General features: G+C 32.8%; 2 protein-coding genes and 1 pseudogene across 3 annotated transcripts; 1 reads left to right on the top strand and 2 right to left on the bottom strand.

Annotated features, from left to right (window-relative positions):
• Positions 3,680-7,725, bottom strand: LOC107622576 (sporozoite surface protein 2-like). Of its 2 annotated transcripts, none has more exons than XM_021113086.1 (4): positions 7,513-7,725; positions 5,910-6,443; positions 4,893-5,672; positions 3,680-4,058 (listed from the first exon to the last, which is right to left on the bottom strand). In XM_021113086.1, exons 1-4 carry the CDS (start codon positions 7,601-7,603, stop codon positions 3,949-3,951), a joined length of 1,515 nt encoding a protein of 504 aa, XP_020968745.1. In that variant the 5' UTR covers positions 7,604-7,725; the 3' UTR covers positions 3,680-3,948. The 2 variants fall into 2 exon arrangements, with proteins under 2 accessions (XP_020968745.1, XP_016180007.1); XM_016324521.2 differs by having other exon boundaries at positions 5,910-6,440; positions 7,513-7,721.
• LOC107620284 (protein MAK16 homolog B-like) lies at positions 14,573-21,891 on the bottom strand. Its single transcript, XM_016322468.2, has 13 exons — positions 21,559-21,891; positions 21,069-21,117; positions 20,681-20,801; positions 20,247-20,543; positions 19,360-19,560; positions 19,127-19,236; positions 18,464-18,516; positions 18,283-18,380; positions 17,011-17,098; positions 16,793-16,927; positions 16,561-16,675; positions 15,558-15,691; positions 14,573-15,051 (listed from the first exon to the last, which is right to left on the bottom strand). Exons 5-13 carry the CDS (start codon positions 19,419-19,421, stop codon positions 15,001-15,003), a joined length of 846 nt encoding a protein of 281 aa, XP_016177954.1. The 5' UTR covers positions 19,422-19,560; positions 20,247-20,543; positions 20,681-20,801; positions 21,069-21,117; positions 21,559-21,891; the 3' UTR covers positions 14,573-15,000.
• Positions 19,469-26,116, top strand: LOC107620285 (annotated as a pseudogene).

Consider the following 26,395-nt stretch of genomic DNA (forward strand, 5'->3'; position numbering starts at 1 on the left):
ACTAGTATTTTTTATCCGTAATAACATTATGAAAATATAAATCTTTTAAAATTATGTCGATTTTGTCATGATATTATATATTATGACAAAAAATATTTTAATAAAATCAAACTACTTTTACAAAAAAGTCGTAAGGGATCAAAGTCTCTATCGACTAAAAAGACCAGTCTCTGATAAATCCATATTGTATAATAAATTTTGGGTTGAAAAGAGTAAAATTTATTAATTTATCATACATTTATTTATAGAAAATGTATAATTTTGTGAATTTCTCCTAATTGTACTTAATTGTAAAAAATATGTTCTGTATGCTTTAAAATTGTTAAATTTAATTTACATTTATCCCATTCGATGTATTGATATGTTTGTTTAAGTGATTTAAGGTTTAGAAGACAAGAATAGTTCGAAGAAATGGAAAAAATGCATGCAAAAGTAGAAGAATTATGAAGAAATAAAGTTTTAGAAATCTGTCTAATTGTACATACCATGACAGATGCGTACACATCTCCTTGGATTTGTGTGTACGCATGACAGATGCGTACGCACGAATAGCAGCACATGATTTACTTAAGTAAACACTTGGATCGTGATTTCAGACCCAATTTTGGCTTAATCCAACTCATTTCCGATGCATATAGCTAGAGACATGACTCAAGGGAGATCAACGAAGTAGTCATAGTAGTGTAGATCCATGTTTTAAGTTAATTCATAGAAAAAGAAACTTTTCTCTAGGATTTTAGAAATTTTAGTTTAGTCTCTTTTTATATTTAGGTTTTAATTCTTGTTTTAGTGTAGTTTTCTTTACAATTTCTTATTATAGTATCTTAATTTGTTTATTTTTATTTATTTGTTTCTTTATTTTTGTCAATTTTAGTTTATGAATACTTGTTTGAATTCTAATTTTTCTTTAATACAATTTCATGTTTTCATGTTTATTATTACTTCTTTGAGTTGCTATTATTATTTTCTTAAATTTGGTAGTTATAGATTTTTATTAATTCTTATAATTTACCATTTATACTTTTATGCCTTTCAAGTGTTTGCTAAAATACATTTTTTAGTTTTAGAGTAGAATTTTGCATTCTAAACTTGGAATTGAAGACTTAGGTGACCTTGAGTCATTGATATCCAATATTGATTGGTAATTTAGAATTCTTAGTTGATTTTGTTTTCACTTACGCTAGTCTTTCACTAAGTCTAATAATTAGTGAGTTGGCTAGGGTTTGTAGATTAAGATCAATTATGCCTATTTGACTTTCTTCCAATGTTTGGAAATGACGAAGTGGGATTAACTCTTCTTAATTACCATGTTTGTGGTCAATAACTTAGATAGAAAATCTTGACTCTCAATCATTTTCAAGATGTCTTTTAGCATTTAAACTACTTGTTTGCTCTTTATTTTCTTGTCATTTAATTTTGATGCATGAGCATCTTAAGTACTTTTCATTAGCATTTTTTTATAGAAAAGTGTGACTTTTGCTTAATAATTATATAATTTTTTAAACTTTTCTATTAGTAATTTGATTTTCTTGGTTTCATGATTCTTGTAGAAAAATATTAGGAAAAGAAAAGCAAAAGAACAAGGAGCGAGGAACCAAGAATTAAAGACAAGTGCAAAGAGAATTCATGGATGCTATTAACCCTGACCTCTTCACACTCCAACAAGCATAACTTGAGCTATAGAGTTCCACTTGACGCAGTTTCAGTGGCATTAGAAAGCCAACTTCTAGAGCTTTCCAACAATATATAATAATCTATATTTTTCTCTAGCATCACGGCGCTTACGGCGCTAAACGCCGCGACATTGGCGTATAGCGCCAAACCACGTCCAGCAGTAATTCTTCTCGGGACTCCTGGCACTAAAGGCCACTCGACAAGCAGCAAGGAAGTACATAATTGCGTAAAAAGAGACGTCAAATGCCACCAAAGTGGCGCCAAACGCCTACAATAGACCCGGATCCGAGAAATCTTCGTAATTAAAGAAGATTTGAAGACACCAAACTTAAATTACAAGAAAGATCATTAATTAGTCAAAGAATCATTAAGAAAAGGTTTGATTTGATTTGATTTTGTTTTGATTTAGTTTGAATTTTAATTCTAAGTTTAGTCTTAGAGGTTTTACTATAAAAAGGGGATTTCCTTCCTCCCCAAAGAGGCACTTACTCTCCATCTCTTCCATCTTATACTCCTCATTAATTTTAGGTTTTATATTAGAGTAGGATTTGAAATTTTCTGCACTATGCGCAACTAATCCTCCATTGTTCTTCTACTCTTGATTAATGCTTTGATTATTGTTTAAGAATTGGTTTCGTTCTTCATCCTACGGATTAGTGAATATTGAAAAATAACTTTAATTCTACTTAAATTCTATTTGAGTCTTGGAAAAATTATATTATTAGATTACAATTTGAAACCAATTTCTCACAATTCCTAATTATTTGGACTTAATGTGGTACGTGACATATAACTACATTTTTCTCTGGGATTCTTAGGGTTGTGTGGCTTATAAATCGGAATTTGAACTTAACCCTCTAATATAAATATATAATTGAGTGATCAAGAAATTGACGGTCAGTTATATTAGAGGAGATTGGATTGCCTAGGAATAGAAATTTAATCACTTGAGGTTTGCCATAAACATAATCTTTACATGATCAAAGTAGTTAATATTAAATATTAATCCAAAAATTTAAATATCTCTGACACCTTAACTATCTTTATCATATCATTTTCTTAACCAATTTTAATTTGCTTTTATTTAATTCTCTGTTTTTATACTATTGAAACCCTAAATTTTGATTGTCTGACTAGAATAATCAATTGACTATTGTTTGCTTAATCCATTAATTCTCGTGGAATCGATACTCACTCACCTGAGTTTATTACTTGGTACGACCTGATGCACTTGCCGGAAAGTTGTGGATTGCAAAATTCGTACCAAATTTCTTGTCAATTATTTTTAAAACTCCTTTTTCTCATAGCCAATGATACGCACACCTCACTGCAATTTTTTTGTGAGACGACCCGGATTTTAAAACTCCCGGTTTTGTTGATTTGAATTTGTGACAACAAACTAAATTCTGATACTGGTCATTTGTTGGTTTAAAACTATATTTACAACGAGATTCTTTTTGAGAAATTTTTGAATGGACATTTGGCTCGCATTTGCCGCCGCCGCCACCGTTGCTCTTCTCTGCTTCTGCTTCCATCATTCTTCTTCTTCTTCTTTCATTCTGCTTCTATTATATTTGTTGATTTTTTATTATTGTTGTTTCTGGTTGATTCTGATTGATTATATTGTTTCATTGTTATTGTTATTCTTCTTCTATTTCTACTTGATTCCATTGTTGATTTATTGGTGATTTATTGTTGTTGTTGTCCTGCTTCTGTTTCTGTTTGATTAATTGTTGTTGCTTTTGGTTCTGTTTCTACTTGTGCTTATGCTGGTGCTTCTGCATAATTTTGGGAAAGAAGGGGAAGAAGAGGGGAGGGAGGTGCTTCTGCTGGTGCTTTTGCATATTTTTGGGAAAGAAGGGAAAGAAGAGGGGAGGGAGGGAGGGAGGGGTATTTTCATCCGAGGGACGATTTTAAAACAAACTAAAACTTTGGGGACCATTTTGTAGCAAAAAAAAAAAGTTGGGGACGATTCCAATTTTCGGCCTCTACGTTGGGATAAAGATTATAGTAAAATATTTTTTAATTATATTATTAACAAACAAGTGAAAAAAGTTCTACGAAAATACAAAACTCCCTTTGTAAAATCATTAACAATACATATTTCATATAAAACACTAACAACAAACCCAGCTTTGCAACATATGGCACATGATAGCTAAAGACCAATGTTGCGTAAAGTATTATTTAGTATGTTTAGGATAAGTAGTATGACACAGCACTACCATAATATATTCTATTTATGTATTTGGCATAGGTGACTCAGAGTCGAAATTAGTTCATTGGTTCCTTGTTATCTCCATAATTTGTGCTCCAGCCAATTTCTGAAGGGCTCTTCATTTTGTGATTCCAGACTACATTTCCATCTTTGTAGTTCTCTGCTTCTGCATTTTTATTTGTACCATAGTTATTAGAAGACTTTAATTTTATCATATTAGAAAACTTATGAGATTGTTAAGATAACTATTTATTTGAGAGGCAAAAATGTTATTTATACATCAAAATCAGTTATTAAAATTAGTCATTATATAGTTGTGTATAAATATATGTACTATTTAATTTATTTTAATATATATTTTGTATTCTGACATATATTTTATTATTTTATATTAATGTCTGATCTTAGTATACACCTAACATAATTATTTTAGTGGTCAAATAATTAAAAAAAAAAAATCAAAGTTTTAAAACTTTTTTTTGGTAACCGTCACAATAGCCAAACATACGGCCAAGATACTATTTTGGGCAATCCTCTAAGTTATTTTACATTATGAATTTAATTATTCTGTATTCTTTAGAGTTTCATTGAATTTTTAATTAGGTTGTTATACTTTTTTTTTTCGATTGAGTTCCTATACCATATTAGATTTTGTAATTAAATTCCTACCATGATAAAAACTTGAAATTAACAGAATATTCCGTTAAGTAAAATGAATATGTCTAATACTTGACTGAATATTCTATATAATTTAATAGAATATTCTGTTAATTTCAACGTTTTGTCACGGTAGGGATTTAGTTACAAAATCTAATATGGTATAAGGAGCTAAATTGAAAAGAAAAGAAAATATAGATACCTAATTAAAAATTCGATAAAACTATAGGAACCGACAAAATAATTAAATTTAAACCTATCTTATGTAAACAATGTATATAGGTAATTAAGCTAGGGGAAGAAAATATATAGAATTAATGTTTAGAGAAGTATTGTGCCTTACCAATATGTTGAAACGGTGAGGGTTGATAGGCAGCAAAATTAGCAGAGTAACCACCTTTTAAGAGATGATTCCATTGTAAGTAGTGATTTGGATTGTAGCTAAAGGGAAGAGTGTAGTAATTGTTGCTTTGAGTTTGGGGTAGTGCAGACGGAACATAATATTGGTAACTCCTATAAGGATTGTAACCAATTGAAGAATGAGGACGATCTGATGACGGCTCATCTTCATCAACTGGAGGACTCTCTTCTTGTGGATTATTTGGATTTGAATAATACCAATCCTTAATTTTCCTACCCCAATTCTTAATCGTGTTCCAATATTGCCATATAATAGATGGATCACTCGGATAATCCATCCCTGATCCGTCTCCATAATAATCTGGACCATTATATGGATTATATCGACCAGTATTTGGATCATGATATGGACCAGAATTTGGACCATGATATGGACCAGAATTTGGACCATGAGGTGGATCATGATGTGGACCATGAGGTGGATCATGATGTGGACCATGTGAACCAGTATTTGGATCATGATTCGGACCATGAGGTGGATCAGGATGTGGTTCACTCTCTGGTCGTCTTTTTCTAAAGAGTAACATAGGAAGAATAGGAGTGTTACTCTGATAAGAATCCCTATGATAGTTTCCAATTGAAGGATTAGTATAATGATCCTTTTCAATTTTAGTTGGTTTTAATGGAATAGTCCATTCAAGGTTGTTGTTTGAACCTTTTAACTCATCAACCTCTTCCATATTATATGCTGAAAATCTCTTTCCTGAAAGATAAAGAGCAAAATTGTCACCATTAGTAAAATCCTTAATTAAGATTTTAAAGTAAACATTTAATGAATCTGAAATATGATATGTTGTTCACGTTGTTTTTGTTTGCATCTCTTATTGTTTACCTAATTGTTTCAGTATTAACTAGTTGTAACTACTACTTGTTTGATTAGTTAACTAAAATGTTAAAAGTGAAAAAAAAAAGTTTTCATAAAGTAGTGTGCCTTCCTTACCAATTTTTTCAAAACCTGAGGATTGGTATTGATTACTGCTATAGGGATTGTAACCAATCGAATGATGAGCAATATTATCCATCGAGTCTTCTTCTCCATCATCTGGTGGAGGAATCTTCTTTGATTCTGGATCAACTTTCTCTGATTCTGGATCTTCTCCATTTTGACCACGTATTAATGGGTCCAAAAGAGGTATAACACCCGTTAATGGATTTGGTCGTTGAAAATTAGTGGGTGGATCATTTGGATAATATGGATGTGTGGGTGGATCATTTGGATAATATGGATGTGGATGGGTATTCGGGTTATGAATGTGTTGTTCTGGTTGTGGTTTTGGTGGAGTATGTGTACTAGTCTCTGGTGGTTTCTTATTTTTGTTTCTTCTAAAGAATAACATAGGAAGAACAGGATCATTACCCTGATGAGGGTTTCTAGAATAATGATCCTCTTCAGTTTTAGTTGGTGTTAATGGAATAGTCCATAGAATGTTGTTGTTTGTTGAACCTTTTAAGTCATCAACTTCCACATTATCTGCTAGAAATTATGTATAATCTTTAAAATTTTAAATTAAACATCAAAAACTTCAAAATAATAATTAGAAAGTCAAAGATGAATTTTTTTTTGGAATTGAGTATTGTAAACCAATCATACTTCCTCCAAATACATTAAACATTAATCAGTAATTAACTATTCGTATAAAATACATGTAAAATATACATTAAAAATACTTGAAGCATCATATATAAAAATATACAAAATATATAATAACTAATTTATTGGTTGATTTTTTATGTACATATAACATTTTTTATATTGAATAAATGTGAAATTAAAATGTTTTCAATGATCAAGTACAAAAATTATTAATTTTATGTATGTTTAATTATATGATAAAATCAACTTCATGACTGGATTCTTTAACAAAAAACAATTTTAAGATAATGTGTCTAGTTTAGTTTATGTAAGATTTTCAACATTTTGTAAATTATTGATATCGGGTATGAAAATTTTGTTTGTAGTGTTTATTATATGTTTAGCTAATGTGTTAAATAAATTGTTAGTTCTTGTAAAAATAATATAAAAAATATTTTATTACATCTAGTTCATTTTCAATTGAATTTCAATTGAGCTTTTAAATTTTTAGACCTCTAATTTTAATATTTAATCTAGTTCTCCATGTTCAATATGGCATTTGAACCCTCATAAGTTGATTAAGGATTCCAATAAACTTACCACTAGATCAAAACTAAATGGTTTATGGTTTATGGCTTTAGCCCTTGTATAATTTTATGTGATTTTAATTAAAAAAAAAAAAGAAAAAAGAAAGAAACTAGTCCTTACTATTATTATCCGCCGCATACAAATTAGCTTCATACTTATGGATTAAAGAATAAGTACTTAATTCATTCTAAGATGATTTGTATATAAGATGAAAATTCATTTAAAAAAAAACAGTTGTATAGGACTCCAAAACTTATTTAACCATTTACTGAATATGTTACAATTCAAAAGTAAATAGCTTCTATTTATAATCAAATTATTTAAAATAATACCTTTTAACAAAAGTATACATTTGAATGAAAGCAGCAAAGAGAAGACTCACCATTGGGAAATTCACGAGCTAAGACATGATGAGAAGAGACGAAGAATGCAAAAATAAGAACAAAAGAAAAACAGGCTTTTGAGTTAGTCATCACTCAAATGAAACAAAGGAGCAGAGACTTTAGTGAAGATGAAGAGTGTGGATAATTTGGTATGCAATTCCAAACCGTTATATAGAACATGCGAACCAAGTCAACTAACAAAGGAAAACCAAAAAGAACAAAAAATAAGAATTTTTCTTTGCCAAAGTGGAAAGCCAAGAGTCAAAATGATTATAATGTATTAACATTGAGGGTCAGTCACTATGTTGCGTGGAGTGTTTTCCAACTTATATATATTCTTTGATTTCTTTCGTCTCAACTGCATAAGCTAAAGAGGCTTCTAAGGTACCTTAAAAAGACAATTAATGTTGGCCTTTAACTACACAAAACTGCAATATTTGATATGCTCACGTATTTTGAGTTCACTGGGTGGTAACTCTAATTACTTTGTATCTATTTATCCACAAAAATGTGATTCGGACACTAAAATCAGCCACTAAAATCAGCCACTAATGTATTTATATATAAATATATGTATGATTTAATTTATTTTCAATGTATATTTGTATTTTAACATTTATTTTATACTGATGACTAATTTTGGTGGCTGATTTTGGTATACACGTAGCATAATCCATCTATCCATGCATTTCATTATTGGCCCTTGGAGTTAACCAAAAATGGCGTTGAGAAAAAAAATGAGTAAACCAAAAATATTATAGAAAATTTAGCCACCCACAAAAGAATATAGAAAGATCAAAACGAAAATGACATGAAAAATTTAAAATAAGTAAATATATATATATATATATTCTAAAAAGGCTTTAAAGATGAAATTTTGATGTAATTATTTCAAACAGATTAAGAAAATAAGACCTTTTTTTTTGAAAATTTAGTAATTTAGGTATTGACAAAAGTATTTGAAAAATCAAAATGACAAAAACCAAACATTATAATGAGAGAATGAGTACTCAGTGTTAGAAAAATTACGTTACAAGGGACCACTTTGTTCCTGTTTCAAAACTCAAAAGTATCCCTAGGCTCATTGATCTTATTTTAACCAAGGAAGCTTAATCATCAAGATAACCAAGCTTACCACATATCCTAACATAACATACTTTTAATCCTACTTTTAATCTAAAATGAAGCACATGTTCTTGGATTATCACTTTGTAAAGGAGCTGATTGACGGAGGATTTTTGTCGGTAAAAAATTTTTTAAAATAACTTCGTTGTAAGTATAGTTTTAAACTAACAAGCAATCTTCAGTCAACGTTTAATTTGTTTGTCACTTAAGTAAACCCAATAAAATAACTGAAGTATTCAAACATCGGTCGTCTTTCAAAGGAATTGCAGAGAAGTGTACTTCTTACTGGTTATGGTTTTGTATATTTTTGGGTTTTGGGTTTGATAACAAGAAAATATAAATTGCGAGAAAAATAAACTAACAACTAAGAAAGGTCCTAGCAAGGATTGAAAATTGGAATTTCTATCCTCATTATCATCATCAATTGTGATGGTAGATGCAAATCGCTTTCACTTAGTTATCCTCTAACAAATGAAGGAAAGTCAAACGAGCAAAATCGACTTAAGTTCACAAGTCCTAATTAAAGACTAGATTTAGTGAGGCTCAAGCCAACTAACAACTTTCAATCACCAATCAACAAAAGAATTTTGATAACTCAAGAGTCTCTAATTAATCAATCCAAGTCAAGAACACAAAAATCTATTTTAAAATCCAACCAAACATTTTATCAAATACTTGAAAGGCACAAAAGTATAGAAAAATAACAAGAAATAGTAAAATCTAAACTTAACAAATGCAAGGAATCAATAACCAACAATTAAAGAAAGAAGCAATAAACATGAAATTGAATCTAACAAGAAGAGTTCATAAACTAAATTGGAAAAATAAAGGAATCAACAAGAGAAGATAAACTAAGATACTATAACAATAAAAAGTAGAAGAAACTAAATTAAAGCAAGATAAAATTTTGAAGTTAAGAAGAAATAAGACTAAAAATCGTAAAACTTAGAGAGAGGAGAGAGGTCTCTAGAAACCTACATTTAAAACCTAATGTGTGTGAATGAATGATTCGATCATTCTCCAGCTCCACTCCCCAGCGAATTCCACTTATTGCAGCACGTGACACTTGTCACACGTACGCGTCAGCCACGCGCACGCGTCGCATGGAAGAATTCTTGGTCACACGTACGCGTCAGTCACGCATACGCGTCGATTGTAGGATGGTGTGATCACGCGTGCGCTTCAGCCACGCGCGCGCGTCAGTTCCAGCTTCTCAAACCTTCAATTTCTTGTGTTCCTTCCACTTTTGCATGCTCCCTTTCCATCCTTTAAGCCATTCCTGCCCTATAAACTCTAAAATCACTTAACGCACATATCACGGCATCGAATAATAATAAAAGAGGATTAAAAATGATCAATTTTAAGGCCAAAGAATGATGTTTTTAATCATAGTACAAAATTAGGAAGGAAACTTAAAAACATGTAATTTACATGAATAAATAGGAAAATAATTCACAAAATCTACTCAATTCAATCTAAAATATACCATAAAAAAGTGGTTTATCACTGATGCCACTCAATAACAGTAAAGTAGATCAAGGTAGTAATAGAATGCCATAATATTTGAGGTCTATGTTTTAGGATAGCGGGATTCACAACAACTTGTACCTCCAGAACATCATATGGCCTCTACAGAAACTATTACAACAAAGATTGTTTATGTTACAACTATATAATGTTTAACTCTACGTTATCATTATATAAATGACAAAGAAGATACTGACCTAATAGATCACAACATATCCAGCATCAACCTAGTGTGAACAAACCTAGGTTCTCTCTCATGATACGGAGGACTAAATCGCTTCCACCTGTAATGTAATTATCTTACCATTATGAATGAAATATAAAGAAAATGAACAATTGTATTAAATAGAAAATCTGAATGAAGAAAATTACCTCGAGACCAATGGCCAGACAAATGAATCGTAACCTCGCGGGTTGAATATAGAAAAATGTCAAAATATTCATGACTATAGAAGGGTCAACGGACCAGCTAACTGCATCACATTCTAAATGGCAACACAACACATGCATTGGTACAACCATGTCAACGTGGCGGAGCCCCAGCTATATTTTTCCAACTCATCCATCTTTGCAATACAGGGTAACCAGCGAAAAGAGCACCATAATGTACGCTTGAGCATAAATCCTAACAGTATTCTCACTGGCATCCGGAGGGAGAACCATAAATCTCTGCTGGAACCAAGCATGATAGACAGTGTGCTTGTGAATATATTGATCAGGAGAAAACTCACCAAATAACTCCGATCCTGAAACTATACCCATTCTGGTCTTCTTTCGAATATGTACAACTCAAACTCTGACAAACAACCACTCACAACCACACCATTTGTTGGAAATCCAAATTGGTAGACAACATCCTGCAATGTAATTGTGCACTTTCTAAAATGCATATGGAATGTATGGGTCTCTGGATGTCATCACTCTATAAATGCACTAACAAAAATCTCATCAAGCTTAAACCAATAATCGTAAATCCTAGCAACATGATAGAATTCAACATCGTGAAGATAATGGATGATGCAATCGTGTAATGGCATCTTCTACTGCCTCCTCACAGTAACAACACATTGACTCATCTATAAAATCAATATCCAATCATGTACATGTTTTATATTTTTAACAATAGTGTGAGTTGTTTTATTTTTTTATTTATCTAACATTCACTAACTATACAGGTATGAAATTAGCAATAATTAGTTTATTTAACATCTTTTACACTATGAATGACCTAATTATAAAATTAAAAACAGTGTAAAGATCCCATTAAAAGAAAAAAGTATAAAAATTTAATTAAAAATTTGAAAAAACTATAAGGATCAACAAAATAGTTAAACTTTCTTTTAATGGGTTACTATGCAATCATTATGCTCGATATTGGATTTTTTTTTCTTTTATTTTTTCCTTTACCTGCTCTTGTAGTCTTGTTTTTAGATTTGTTCAATTTTCTTTTTCTCATGATGTCGTGTGAGCATATCGTCAATGTTTAGCAAAAATATAAATGAAAATAAAAAAGAAAAATTTTTAGAGGCTAGCAATTTTTAGTATTTTTTGCTATCATTTAATCATCATAATCATTAAATTGTCTTTATAACAACAACAAAGCCTTATCCTACTAGGTGGGTTGGCTATATGGATCAAATGATATCATTGAGCTCTATCATGTATTATGTCTACAGAAAGACCATTTACATATAGATCTCCTTTAACCGCCTCATAGATGGTCTTCTTCTGTCTTTCACTCCTTATCCATCTTCTATCTCATCTACCCTCTTGACTAGATGCTTTGTCGATCTTCTTCTTGAATGTCCAAACAATCTGAGATGTGATTCTACCATCTTTTCCACAATAGGTGCTACTACAATTCTCTCTCTTATATCTTTGTTCCTTATTCTATCCAATCGCGTATGACCACTCATCTATATTAACATCTTCATCTCTACCACACTTAACTTATGTTCGTGCTCCCCTTTGGCTACCTAACACTCTATACCATAAAGCATAGACGGTCTGATAGTACTGCGATAGAATTTACCTTTAAGTTTTAAAGACACTTTTTTGTCACATATAAAACTAGACACACTCCGCTATTTTGACCAATCTGCTTGAATCCTATGATTTACATCATGTTCAATCTCTCTATTTTCCTATATGATGCACCCAAGATACTTAAAACTTTTAACTTTTCGTATGATGTTTTCTCCAATCTTAACTTCTTTATTAGGATTTTTTCTTCGGCGGCCGAATTTACATTCCATATATTTCATCTTGCTACGCCTTATGCGCAGACCATACACTTTTGGAGCTTCTCTCCATAAATCCAACTTCTTATTTAGGTCTTCCCTTGACTCTCCCAAAAAGACGATATCATCGGAAAAAATCATGTACCATGGCACAAGCTCTTGGATATACTCTGTGAGTACTTCCATGACTAATGTGAAAAGGTATGGACTTAAGGATGATCCTTGGTGTAATCATATGCCAATAGAAATTTTTTCTGTTACACCACCTTGAATCTTCACACTAGTTGTAGCCCCATCATACATGTCCTTAATTGCACGAAAAGGTAAATACCAAATTGGTACTCGAAAAATTCTGGGGCTAACAAAATGGTACCTGACCTTTGTTATTGCTTGACCTTATTGATAAAATAATCCCCGAAAGATTCTAGCATGATATCACATTGAACAGAAAACACTGATTTGGCCAACGAAAGAGCTTCAGTGATGGTGGCAGAGAGCTCCGATGGCATTTCCGGTAAGAGGGGAGCTTGATTCTCTAATTTCTTCCTTCACCTCCTCTGATTTTGCACTAAGATCACCATACATTACCTTGGGAATAGCAAGAGAATCGAGAATTGCAAGGAGGTCAGCGAGAAGATGAGAGAAGGTGGCGTTTGGCGAGGGAGACCGTAGCCTCTGAAATCGAGGGCAATGGCTCTGAAACCCACATTGGTGAGGGCAATCATCTGGTGGAGCCATGAGTATCATATCTTAGGAAACCCGTGTAGGAATACAACAATGTTTTGACCTAAAAATAAGAAACTAGAGAGAAAGTTTGAAGGTGACGGGGTTAAGAAATCAGAACCAAAAGAAAACGGAATGCATGTGAGCACAATGGATTATGACCTGTTCCGATTTTAACAATGTGAAGGTTGAGACCATCAACTTTCATGAACTTGGAGATTAGATTATGACCATGCATGCTGAAGCAAATCAAGCTTGGAGGAAGAAAAGAAAGCGGAGGAGGTGAGGGAAGGGATTAGGATTTTGGGTAGGGGGTGAGGAGGTGAGGGAAGCATTTTACGTTTGGCGTTTCTGTCAAATTTTAAAATCTTTCGGGGATCATTTTGTCAATAACAAAAGTCAGGTACCATTTTGTCAATGCTAGAATCTTTCGGGTATCAATTTAATATTTACCTCTTACACAAATATATGCGATCATTACTCTCTTCCTTTCTAAAATCTTTCATAAGACCTCTCTTGGCACCCTATCGTACGCTTTTTCCAAATCAATAAACACCATATCTAGATCTCATTTATTACTTCGATACCTCTCTATCATCCTTCTAAACAGGTATGTAACTTCAGTGGTGGATCTGCCTGGCATAAAACTAAATTGGTTCTTTATTACTTGTGTCTCTTGTCTCAGCCTCTGTTCTATCATCCTTTCCCATAATTCCATGGTATGGCTTATGAATTTGATCCCTTTATAGTTTTCGCAATTCTATATATATCTCTTATTCTTGTAGATAGGTACTAAGGTGTTCTTTCTCCATTCATCTGGCATCTTTTTTTACCTTAAAATCTCATTAAAAAGCTTGGTTAACCAACTGATGTCTTTCTCTCCAAGGCCTTTTCAAACTTTAATCGGAATATTATCAGGTTCTAATGCCTTGCCATTTTTCATCCGCTTTAGAGTCTTCTTTTATCTCGAAGTCTCGAATCTTTCGATAGTAGTCGAAGTTTAACAAATAAAATTTACTAATATATGTGTTCAAATTCTAAAAAATGTGAGTGTAAATATATTAATTCATGTGTACAAATTCTAATAAATATAAGTGCAAATGATAAACTTTTTGTAGGTAAAATTCTTAAATATGGGTACAAATTATTACTAACTAAATACTAGTAAAAAATAATATTTACTAGCAATCGTACAATGTAGGATTGCTCAATAAAAAATCCTCATAAAAAAATCGTATTACTTAAATTGTTACGGTACTACGTCCTCATTGGTACAAAGAAATAGTAGAAAAAGATAAAAGTTATATAACATAAACGTAATCTTGTAAAATATAGTAACTTCCTCTTACAACAATATCATAAAATAATATCCTAACCATATCTACAACTAAACTAAACAATTGTTTCCATCAAAAAGCAATAATACAAAAAGACTACTCGGAGATATAAATATTCTGCTTGTTGGATAGAGAGTTTGTATTCATTCATATTAGTAAAATATAACATGTCTTAGCTTAAGGAGTCTCAGCTTTCTTAAGGGATCTAAATATAGCAAACAGTCGAACACCATGTTACATGTTATCCAAGATTTTAGTACACATCATTACTCTCCGTCATATAACGGAGACCAACATTGGATTGAGATGCTGAAGCTCCATACCATTCCAATTTCCAACCAACCTAGACTCGTGTTATGAAATTTGACAACACTGCCCTTCAAAAGTTGGAAATAAAAAAAAAAAATGAATTTCTGCGCTTTCTTCTCGTCTGGGTACAAAACAAACTAATAAAACTGAACCAAAATTTTGTTTCTCCTATCGCGCCTCTCGTTTCCTCTCCTATCAATGACCAGTGCCGAGTCACCAAGTGCAACTACCGTACGGATACCTCCCTTTGTCTTTCATCGGCATCATCACGCTCAACCTGAAATGAGAAATCATGGTTGTAATATCAGGTTGCAAAGAAACACAATTGGTATGTTCTTGTTATAAGCAAAACATAGCCAGAAGTTTATATATCAATCACGAGTGGGATTGTACGAGTAAGGATTTGACCAGTCACAAATCATTGTTAGTACATGGATAATGGAAGTACAAATAACATAAATCTGAAAGCTGAAGCAATTGGGTTTTGTAAATAGTTTCCTTAAGTGGAGCATTCAATTCTTTTTTCAATCCCAAAATGTTAAGGAAAATTATGCATTCTGCAAAAATTGAGTATATACATACAGGCAGATCAATAAAAGATCTAGTCTATGGCATCATCTATTTATTAATTTTGGAATCCCTATACCCTAAAGCACCATTAAGAAGTGGTTAACTTCTGGACAAGTTTTTGTTTACAGAAATTAATTCATATCAGAACAAAAACCAGCGTTTAAAAGAGAAATGACATAATTTTTTCAATTGAAGGGAGCAATATAGATTTACCTCAACAAGGACCTTTGCCTTCTTTGATTTAAGATCAACAGAATCCTTCTCAGATTTCATTGAAGCTAACTTATTCTTCCGTTTTACCCTTCTCTGAGCAGCTGCTTCTGCCTCTTCATCTTCAGAGCTTCCAGCTGCATTAGAAAACTGTTATGCTTTTGATTTGCAAATGCGTTCATTTCCTAGTTTATTTCATTTTTGTAAACTCAACCACAGAGCTCCAACTCCACATGCACAACTTTTCACCTCCAACATATAAGAAAAATAATAGACTCAAAAAAAAATGTATTGTATCATGGTAACTGTTATATGACATTTTATTTTATTTGCTAGAAGCCATCAAATATGTTGGAATGTACAACAAATGGCATCAAAATTACAGTATATTTGATGAGAAAATACCACTCTCTGATATGTGATTATGATGCTTATCCAGCTCAGGTGAAATGAATCACTCGACTCACTAAAATATCAATCTGTTGTGATACAAAAGGGCAATAACAGAAACAACCAGCAAAATACTGAGGAACACATAGCTGTAAATTCACAAGTAGTAGAAATGGGCAAAGGTCTCAGCCAAAATAACCAACTCCAAGCTGAGAGATGCCTCAAATGTAGTATAGCTCAGTTTTGTTCCTGAATATATCCTCTAATTCTACTTCTGGTTAGTTCACATCTTTACTTCTCTGTATCCCTTCACTCGTACTTTATACATACAATCATAGAACAAATACTTCTCTACAACTTCCTAAACTTTCTTATCACTCTTGTAATTCTGCATATTGGTATTGGATTCATATATGACTTGGTTTTCAGGTCTCAATTAAACATTGAGGAATATATTTTGCTGAAATCACTGTTGCAGCCATCACACAATCATATCCTATCCAAAATCCATGCAACTGGGCTCGAACAATGCAAAATAAAAAAATTTTTCCATTAAAGAATATTTTTTGAAATTGCTTTAAGATCTATTCTCTAAACTTAACTATCTAATCCATACCATTTTCATCATTGTCATCACCACCAGCATCATCAATTCTAAAATTAACAAAATCCTCCATATCATCTTCCTCTTCAAGTTCATCATAACCTTCCACATACTCTATCTCTGCTTCCTGTTTAATAACCAAAAACGAAAAAAGAAATTAAATACAAGGCAACATATTGTTCAAGTAAAATTTCAAACAGTTTTGCATGAAACATATATGACAACAGAAAATGCAGATGCATACCTCCTCCTCTTCCTCAGCAGGTTGAAGGTTGTCCATATCAAGAACTTTATTGTATTGTTCAATAGGATAATTGTAAATGTCACTTTGTTGATAAACTCCTTTTTGAAGGCGCTCCAGTAGCTCTTTCTCAATAGACTAAGTAAAATATAAGCACTGGTGAGGAAACCAAATACAACACAAAATTCATGTGTACAGGAAACACTAGTATTAACTATAACCTTTTCTAACAAAGCTGCCTTTTCAGCCTTCTCTTCTCTTCTAGCCTCTCTCTTTATCTCCTTCCTTGGAGTTGTCATTATTTTCTCCCTTTAAGACAACCATTATAAACATGATAAATTAGATCAGTAATATGAAGAAACTGAAATTAACTTTCAACGAGAGCACACAAAAAATAAATAAATAATTGATGAAGGAGAAGAAAATTTGTTATATGTATGTAATTTTGTAATTGTAGGAAAACAGATCAATTAGCAAAAATCTGATGAATCCCTAAAATCACAAACAATATTAGCCGAAGGAAGACACAAGCTACATATATGCACAAATATATTTTCAAGTTTCTCACATCTTCAATGATTATCAAACTTGTATATCCTATCCTATCTTGACCTCTCCTCGGGTGGAACAGGTGGGGTAGACTCCAGACACAATACATGAGATTGTAACACAGAATTAAGCATGTTGGTAGCAGCCAAACATCTATTTCGCTTATCTGGTTTCCACAATTTTTTTAAGTTAAAAACAAAAAAACACGCACATACTTGATGTCTGCTTAAACATATATATCACACTATATTGATAGCTCGGATCTAAATGAAGCATCAGATTCAAATACAATTTCATTATTCTATGATGCAAACCCAAACTCACTGTTAGGAGAAAATCTTCGTCACTTGGATTTAATTGATATGTCCACAAGATTGAATTTAAATGGTAAATTCATTCCAACAAAATTTCATTTCTTCATAAATCCTAACTAATTATATGTTTTCCTCCCACATACAGATCTTGACTAATCATAATTTATGTGTTAGTTTGGATTGGCTTTTTTGAGTTAAAAAAGTACTCTTTTTTCAAAAATAAAGTACTTTTATTCAATTTTAAACCTATTTGGATACATCTTTTTAAAGAAGTACTTTTATTAAAAAAAGAAAATTATTTGCTTTTTCTAAAAGCTAACAATACCTTGCTTTAAAAAAAAAAAAAAAGCAAAAGATGTTTTTAATACTTGAAAACAATTAAAAAAAAACTATCCAAATGTGAAATAGCTTTTGTCTAATAAAAAAAATATCTTTTTAAAAAAAGATGAAAAAATAAGAACTTTTTTCAAAAATCAATCCAAACTGACCCTGTATCTTCCAAACCACAAGCAGAAATCAATTAATAAACAATTTAGAGCACCAAAGAGATGACCTTACTATGAAGAAATTAGGCATTCCTTGACATTAAAAGACGATAAACAACCAACAATTCAACTTCATAGTTCATACCTTGTCTTCAACGCAAGTTTCCTCATACGTATCCGCATCTGGGTCATTTTGGTCAATCGTTGCTTTGTTTTGTGTATAAGAAGCTTAGGCCAATACATCTATCAATGAATCAGTGCAAAAAGGTGAGACAACCAATTCTGAAAATTACGAGTAAAAACATCGAATATTCAAATTTTCAAACATAAAAACACGCATGAGCTCTTTCTATAGTTTTCATGTAAAGGTAAAACACACCTGCAGTACCCAACATAATTCCATTACTATCTACATATTCGTCACCAAACTCAACTTATTGCAAGGTCGCCATTTAATAACTAACACACTATGCACCAACCATAATCAATTTCTCCTACCCTATGAATTTAATTTTGATGCACAAACGGTCCAAAACTTATACTATCATTCGATCACATGACTATATCACAAAATATGGTTCAAGTCCCACACCCACTACTACTTGAATAATCATGCAAAATAAACTAATATGATGGATTCATTGTGCAAAAAGCCTTTACATTCTCAATGCATCAAAATTAAACTCCTATACTATATTGAAATATGGAAAACAAGTTCCACATCAAGGTATCATATCAAACTCGCTGTAAAGCATGGTCTCAATATGCCATCTTCTTATAGTAATATAGTGTACTTTCCAAAGGAAACAAAGTTTAACATCAACTTAGAATATGCTTGACAATCACAAACCCCACAAGCATAATATCATTCACTATGCACTAATTTCAAGAAAAAAAACTCAACCAAAAAATAAATTTAAAAAATCCAAGAGAACAAATAAAAAAGAAGAGCTTAATAAAAAGCAAATATGGTTTATGAGCAAAGTTACCATTTTCCTCTCGTATAGTAGCATAGCGACTGTTAGCTAAGGGGCACGAGCTTCGATTGCAAAGTCCAGTAACATTGTAAGGATTTCTACAAAAATTCCCCGTCGTAATTCTACACAAAAAGAAAAATAAACCAAAAAAGCTGTGAAATTTTGGAACTTTAGACAAAAACAAGGAGAAAGAACCGTGAGAGTAATGAAAATAATTGAAGCAGAGAATGGTAGTGTTTCTTTACTTGGCCATGAAACTACAATGGTTGTGCCTAATAACGTGCCATATAACCTCATCATGCTGCATCTTTGGAGTAGGGTTTTAATGGGGACTTTTGATTCCAGTGGCTGACAATGGTGTTGACGGCAGCACGTGTAAACAAGAAGTTGCAGGAGCGGCGGCTGCGAGCTACGAAGAAGAAAGGAACTTGTGCAGTTGTGTTTCCCTGGAACGACGTCATTTGATAAACTCAAATATTTCCATACAAATACACAAACTTGCAAAAAATGCAAAGGTATATTGTCATCGGGATAATTAAAATGAAAATTAAAATCCATAACCTGATACCAATTAACCATAAGAAATTCTAAGGTGTAGACCCAAGCAACGTCAGATAACTTGTCATCTTTTTCAATCCATTTAATTTAAATTTTATCACGAATAATTGCTTACTTGCCTACATATCGCTCAGATTGTTTTCCTTAATACCTATATTTCTCTTTCCTGAATCTGCATAAATCCCTTCAAGCCTTCAATTCTAAATTTTGCAGTGTTGGACACAGCACGAAAACAATTACCTAGATGGTTCTTAATAATCATCCCATTGGCAGGAAATCACTTGAACACTTGAACCTCCCATTCATCTGATTTCCAAACCCTAAGTTTCAAGGATTAAATAATATACTTTCTTATGTGCACTATTTCATTTTAGCTATCACGACCCATCCTCGTCTATGCTACATGATATTCAACAAGCTGACAGGCACAAAATTAAAAAGAATGATATAAAAACATCTATAGACTCGACTGTAATATTAGAGTTTAGGGTTTAGGCAAATGTAAATATAAATAAATTAGATAATATCTGTACTCACTTCTGCGTTGTAAATGTAAATTTTAAAAATTGCAAACCTTAAAGGCTGAGATGGCTGGCTTCGGGCAGAGAGAAGCAGGGGCAGTGGCGTCGCAGAAGAGCAAGGCAGAGGCAGGCAGCAATGCAGCAGCGAGGTAGAGGCGGCGGCCAGCGGCACCGCGGAAGAGTAAGGCAGAGGCAGGTACTCAAGCAGGCAGCAGTGCAGTGACCCAGAGAGGGGCTGGGAGAGGACTGAGGGAGCAAGGTTTGAAAACCGGACCGGTCATTGAACCACTTTAGTCTTGGTTCACTGATTTACTGGTCCAACTGATCTAACCCTTGTTTAACCAAAAAAACTGTTTTATAATAAAATAATACAAAAATTATAAATAAATATCCTAAATCATAATTATAGTCTAATATAAACCTTAATATCTTTGTTCACATACAAGTCATTTATGAACTGAAAAACTATAGTACTATTCTTAACTACCTTAATAAACTGAAAAATGAAAGATCTCAAACTCGATCTTTTTGGCTGAATTAGCTTTCACTGCTGCAACATACAAAGCAGAGACATACTTTTCAGAGCCACCAAACATAACCAGCGAGACCTATAGATGCAATTAAGAAATAATAAGACTACAAAATTCTGATCCCATGAATAACAAACACAGTGACTCAAGGACAAACAAAATTTTTTAAAACAATTCAATCCGACCTAAATAAAATATAAATCAACAATTCATTGAACTTAAATTCATATTCAATCAGTTATAAGTTTATATTTTCTTCTTTTATCAATCACAATCTAAGCACAATTTCTTTTATATCAGCCTGAAATGTATTAAGGAATTATAATACAAATAATGTTCAATTACCTTAACTTTATCTTCCTTTGTCCATGGAACATTGGCATAACCTCTAGAGCTGAAAGCATATCATAAGATAGGAACAAATACTTAAAAAATGAGGCCAATAAAAGCTATTCCTAAAACATGAAGCGGTGAAATGAACAAATATGCAGCAGTACAAAACCTTAGCACAAACAATACAACACAATTTTTTCTACTCATCAAGATTTTCTGCATAGTTTTAACAAAACCTCAGTGCATTATAACTATGCAGTAGGAATGTATTTAGCATGAGGTGGAGGAATTTCACATTGTATGTGTATTAACAACTAGGGATGAATCCCTCCCCCTCCACATTCAGAAACAGAGACACAAATCTAGTACCACAATCATGGGTTGCCATGTTTCTAAACTAGCATACATTTAGAATCATCTCTTTAATTGGTTCTAAATCCAGTACCAAAAATCCTCCAAAAACGTTTACATTACATTGAATCAAGATGAGTAAAGTTGTTACCTAAATCCCAAACTTGAAATTTAATGTTGACCATTTCAACATTAAACCCGATTGCTGCATCAAATTGTCAAATCAGAAAATAAATCCGTTAGTAACCCTAAATTTGATGGAGAGAGGACCGGCGCGACAGACGACGGCGACCAGGTGATGAGTACGATGAGGGACGGCGGCCGAAGCGCGAGTGAGCAGGAAGAGGGGTTGGAGCACACCGACTCAACGAGCACGACGAAGAAGCTGAAGATTGGCGAATGAGGAAAGGGGATGGAGCATGAATAACAGACGAAGATCTTGAGCGGGCGATGGACAGCAGCAGTAAGAAGAACAACGGCGACGGTGGCAATAACCGAAAAAACCCCCTATTGGCACATTTATTAAGCGTAACAATAACTTTTCCTATCAGCACGCTTCAAAAGCGTAACCATATCTTCACCTATTGGCACGTTTTTGAAGGGTAGCCAAAGCCAAACTAATGGGCACGCTTTAAAAACGTGGCGATATGTCCACTTTCTGGCAAGCTTTTAAAGCGTAGTTATAGGTTAACACCTATGGCTACGCTTTTAAGCGTGGTAAGAGATAGAAGCGTGGCAAAAAAGAAAGCGTGCCGATAGATCCACAAAAGCGTGACGATAGAGCAACCGGCACGCTGGCAGATGTTACCTTCAAAAGCGTACAATAGCTCAAAAAACGTGGCGAAAAACTATTAGCACGCTTTTTAGCACTTTTCGGCACGCTTTTAAAGCGTGGCAAAAAGCTTATTTTCTTGTAGTCACAGTTGCATACTTTCTGTATTGGTTTGAACGTTGTATGCAAGAAGCAACTCAAAAAAGATTTGCAAATATAATTAGAATTTGCTGTCAGGATAACGAAGAGATACCTCAAAAATATGGTCTTAATAAAAATTTTCAAAGAAAAAGAAAATATCAATTTAGAAAAAGAAAATACTATCCAAACTGGAGAAAAAAGAGGTATTTTAGAAGAAGAAATAACAATAAAAACAAGAGACAAAAAAGTGATTATTGCCCAAATAAAAAAGAAAATTGTAAGTGTTGGTATTGCCAAGAAGAAGGACACTATGCAAACGAATGTCCGAAAAAGAAGGATAATCTCTCAAGAAGGCCATTCAAGCAATGAAATCAACACAACAACCGAAACCATCAGAGTTCAGCCAGCTAAGCGTGGTGGACAAATCAGGTGAAGAAAAAATTTCAGAAAATAAAACAATTGCTGAAATTATCAAAAAATCTACCCAAGACAAAAAATATTATGTAATTTATAATGGCCCCATGAAAGGAGTATATGATGTCTGGGAAAAAGCAGCACCATTTACACATCAATCAAGGATAATTCATAAAGGAGGGTTCTTAACACTGGAAGAAGCAAAGGAATCTTTCAGGGAATATGAAGCTCTTCATCCAGAGCAAACCCTAAAAAGAGTAGATAAAGCTCCAATTCAAACCCAGAGAACAGGGATAATAAGAAACATTCCTACAAGGGCTAATCTTCAGATCGAAATTGATGACCTTATAATAAAAAGAATAGAAATAAGAATAAATATAAACAAGTTGAAATTAAACCTAAGAAATTTATAAATGCCTGGAAAACCATATTATGACTTAAATGAATTAAAGCTGCTGAAAGAAAAAATGGAAAATGAAGTCGATAAATTAAAAAGATATTTAGAAACAATAGAAAGTGTAGAAATAAAAGAAGTTCTTGAGGATTTGAGAAATTATATTAAAGAAAAAGACAAACAGATAAAAGATTTTATATATAATAATTCATGCAAAAAAGAATATTATAAATTAAAACAAGATTGAAAAACTATAAAATTATAAATATACATCAAGGACTAGTAATAAATAATCATACAAGAGAAATAGTAAAAATGGTCAATACTTTAGATTATAAAAATGGCAAATTGTTTAATCGAAGTTTAAAAATTGGTATCAGAGCCAAGTTAACGATTTAGGGTAACACTTTCTCTTTAAGCAACACTTTTAGTGATACGCTTTTAAATCATAACAACCACAAAATAAAAGTGACATCCTTACCGTTGCATTCCCCATTTAGTAAGTTAGGCAAGTGTATATAGGCACCATAGCACTTACCTTGGTTTAAAGGTCAGAACTCGTTCTTCAATATAGGTGAAAATAAGCCTCATTATCCTTCTTTAAAAAATAAATTGGCGTATTAGATTGTACATGCTTCATTTGAATTTTGCCACCGTTCAGGGCTCTCCAGATTTGAAATTTGCAAAAGAGGTAGCAGATTATCTTGGTACTCGACATTATGAACTTTATTTCACAGTTCAGGTGGTTGTTTATCATCATTGCTCTATTTTTGAAAAACATTAATCTTGTCCTAGCTTCTCAAATTTTTTGTTCTTTTTTCTTTTGTACTTTTGTTTCATAACAGGAAGGTATAGATGCACTTGAGGAAGTCATTTACCACATTGAAACATATGATGTAACAACACTCCAATGCTCCTTATGTCCAGAACAATCAAATCCATGGGAGTGAAAATGGTTCTTTCGGGAGAAGGTTCAGATGAAATATTTGGAGGTTACCTATATTTCCATAAAGCACCTAATAAGGAAGAGTTTCATGAAGAAACATGTCGAAAAGTAATAGCAAATTGTTACATCGCCATGTTTGATTCAATGCAATTTGAAAATTTTATGCACTTAACCTATTAAATTTTCTTCCTCTTCATTCCTAGTGTACTTGACCTTTTCATTTAAGATTTTGGTTTCCTGATCTCACAGATCAAAACTCTTCATCTTTATGACTGCCTGAGAGCCAATAAATCAACTTCAGCATGGGGTATAGAGGCACGTGTACCATTCTTGGATAAAGAATTTATCAACACAGCCATGAGTATTGATCCAGAGTGGAAAATGGTATTTTATGTTCACTTTTTTCTGTGTTCCTCTTGGTTTGATCGCCTGCAATGTTGATTGAATTTCTCTTGCTTCGATTTAACTGTTAAGGTCTTATTATTCATAACTCTTCTGTTGCATCAACTTCTTATCTACTCTTTAAGGTGTTACGGTGTAGCTTACTGGATAAGGCATGTCTTGACACTACTAACAAGAAACCTTTGTGAATTTGATTCAATGGTCATGTGAAGTTAATCTTTTTAGCTAAGTTTTTTAATCACATAATGAGATATATGACCATTTCACAGATACGACCTGATCTCGGAAGGATAGAGAAGTGGGTATTGCACAATGCATTTGATGACGAAACAAATCCATATTTACCAAAGGTTTGTAAAAAATTTCCGGCTCACACTGATTGTTATCATCTCACATGGTGAAGGCTATCTGAAACGTTGTATTTCTTTGCCATTTTTAGCACATTTTGTACAGGCAGAAGGAACAGTTAAGTGAGGGTGTAGGGTACAGCTGGATTGATGGCTTGAAGGAGCATGCTAACCAACAAGTAAGCTCTTACTTGCAGCTTCAAATTTACTTCTTCTTGTGTTGCAAACTATCAGTAATTAACTTTTATAGAGTTCCATTGATGCCATCCCATGGTTTCTGCTCTTTTTCACTTTACAAACTGACAGGTCACAGATGGAATGCTGTTGCATGCTAACTATGTACCCTGAAAACACTCACACAACAAAAGAAGCATACCTCTACAGGACAATTTTTGAGAAGCACTTTCCAAAGGTGGGTTTTCTAAGTTTCTTTTTAAAATAAACATCCCCCCATTTCTTTTTTTGTGCTCATGAAATCTTGTTGAAAATAATGCATGTTAACGAAAGCAGTTAGCAGTGTGATAACTGATAAGTATTGAGAATAATAGGATGTGATAATATTGTCGAAAATAGTAAAAGTTATGGCATTTTTATTATTGTTCTTCAAATTTCCGTCCGACATAGCATAAACATATAGCTGAAATGGTGGTTATAAACACTTAAGTAGTTTTTGTTATCGAGCTAGCTTTTGATATAGAGTTAGATTCGCAGTTTGACAAGCGACCTTGCATTTGAAGACAAATCAAATTGACTTTGGTTACAAATTTATATCTTGCCGAAACCCATCTCTAATTATGTTGCAACCATTTTAACAGAATGCCGCAAGATCAACCGTTCCAGGAGGTCCTAGTGTAGCGTGCAGCACCGCAAAAGCTGTGGAATGGGATGCCGAATGGTCAAAGAATCCTGACCCTTCTGGCCGTGCTGCTCTTGGTGTTCATGCAGCGGCATATGAGGCTGCAGCAGATGCAAAAACAGCCTAGCCTAAAAACGGGACCCTGTAAAGGCCCTTTATTCTGACTTCGAAGAACAAAAAAATGCAAAGCTTTGTCTAGTGAGGCTTATTTTCAGGTAGATGAAAAATTAAACTCTTGAGGAAGATTGTGGTTGCTCATTTGTATTTCGCACGGTTAGCACAACATTCTAAGCTGTTTTGACACTAGCAGAGTAAGATAACGTTTAATGTATACTGTTAGTAATCAATATTACATTGTGTTTGAGTAAGAGTCCTTTAACTGGAGTTGCAATGGCAACTCAAATTCATAAATAACAACAATGAAGAATTCCTGTAAAGTGAACAAAAGATAAGAACTTTGCTCTTTGCTTTGCTATAATACTTGAGGCTCTGAGGGTACCATCAAGCTGCCAAGGGCACTTTGATTGCGTTCTGTGTCTCAACTCTCAATAGTCTTTCAACTTGGGACATCATGCAAAATAAATAAATAAACTTTCTCAGGTCACCTTTGCCTTTGAGAAGCACACTATTGATTCTTTTCTATTTTGGTTATTTTAACGTGTTCCTCTTCCAAAAATTAAAAAACAAGACTCAATTCTTTGGAACATCAACTTACT

The sequence above is a fragment of the Arachis ipaensis genome, chromosome B10 (assembly GCF_000816755.2).
Source record: "Arachis ipaensis cultivar K30076 chromosome B10, Araip1.1, whole genome shotgun sequence".
In the NCBI taxonomy this organism is placed as follows: Eukaryota; Viridiplantae; Streptophyta; class Magnoliopsida; order Fabales; family Fabaceae; genus Arachis; species Arachis ipaensis.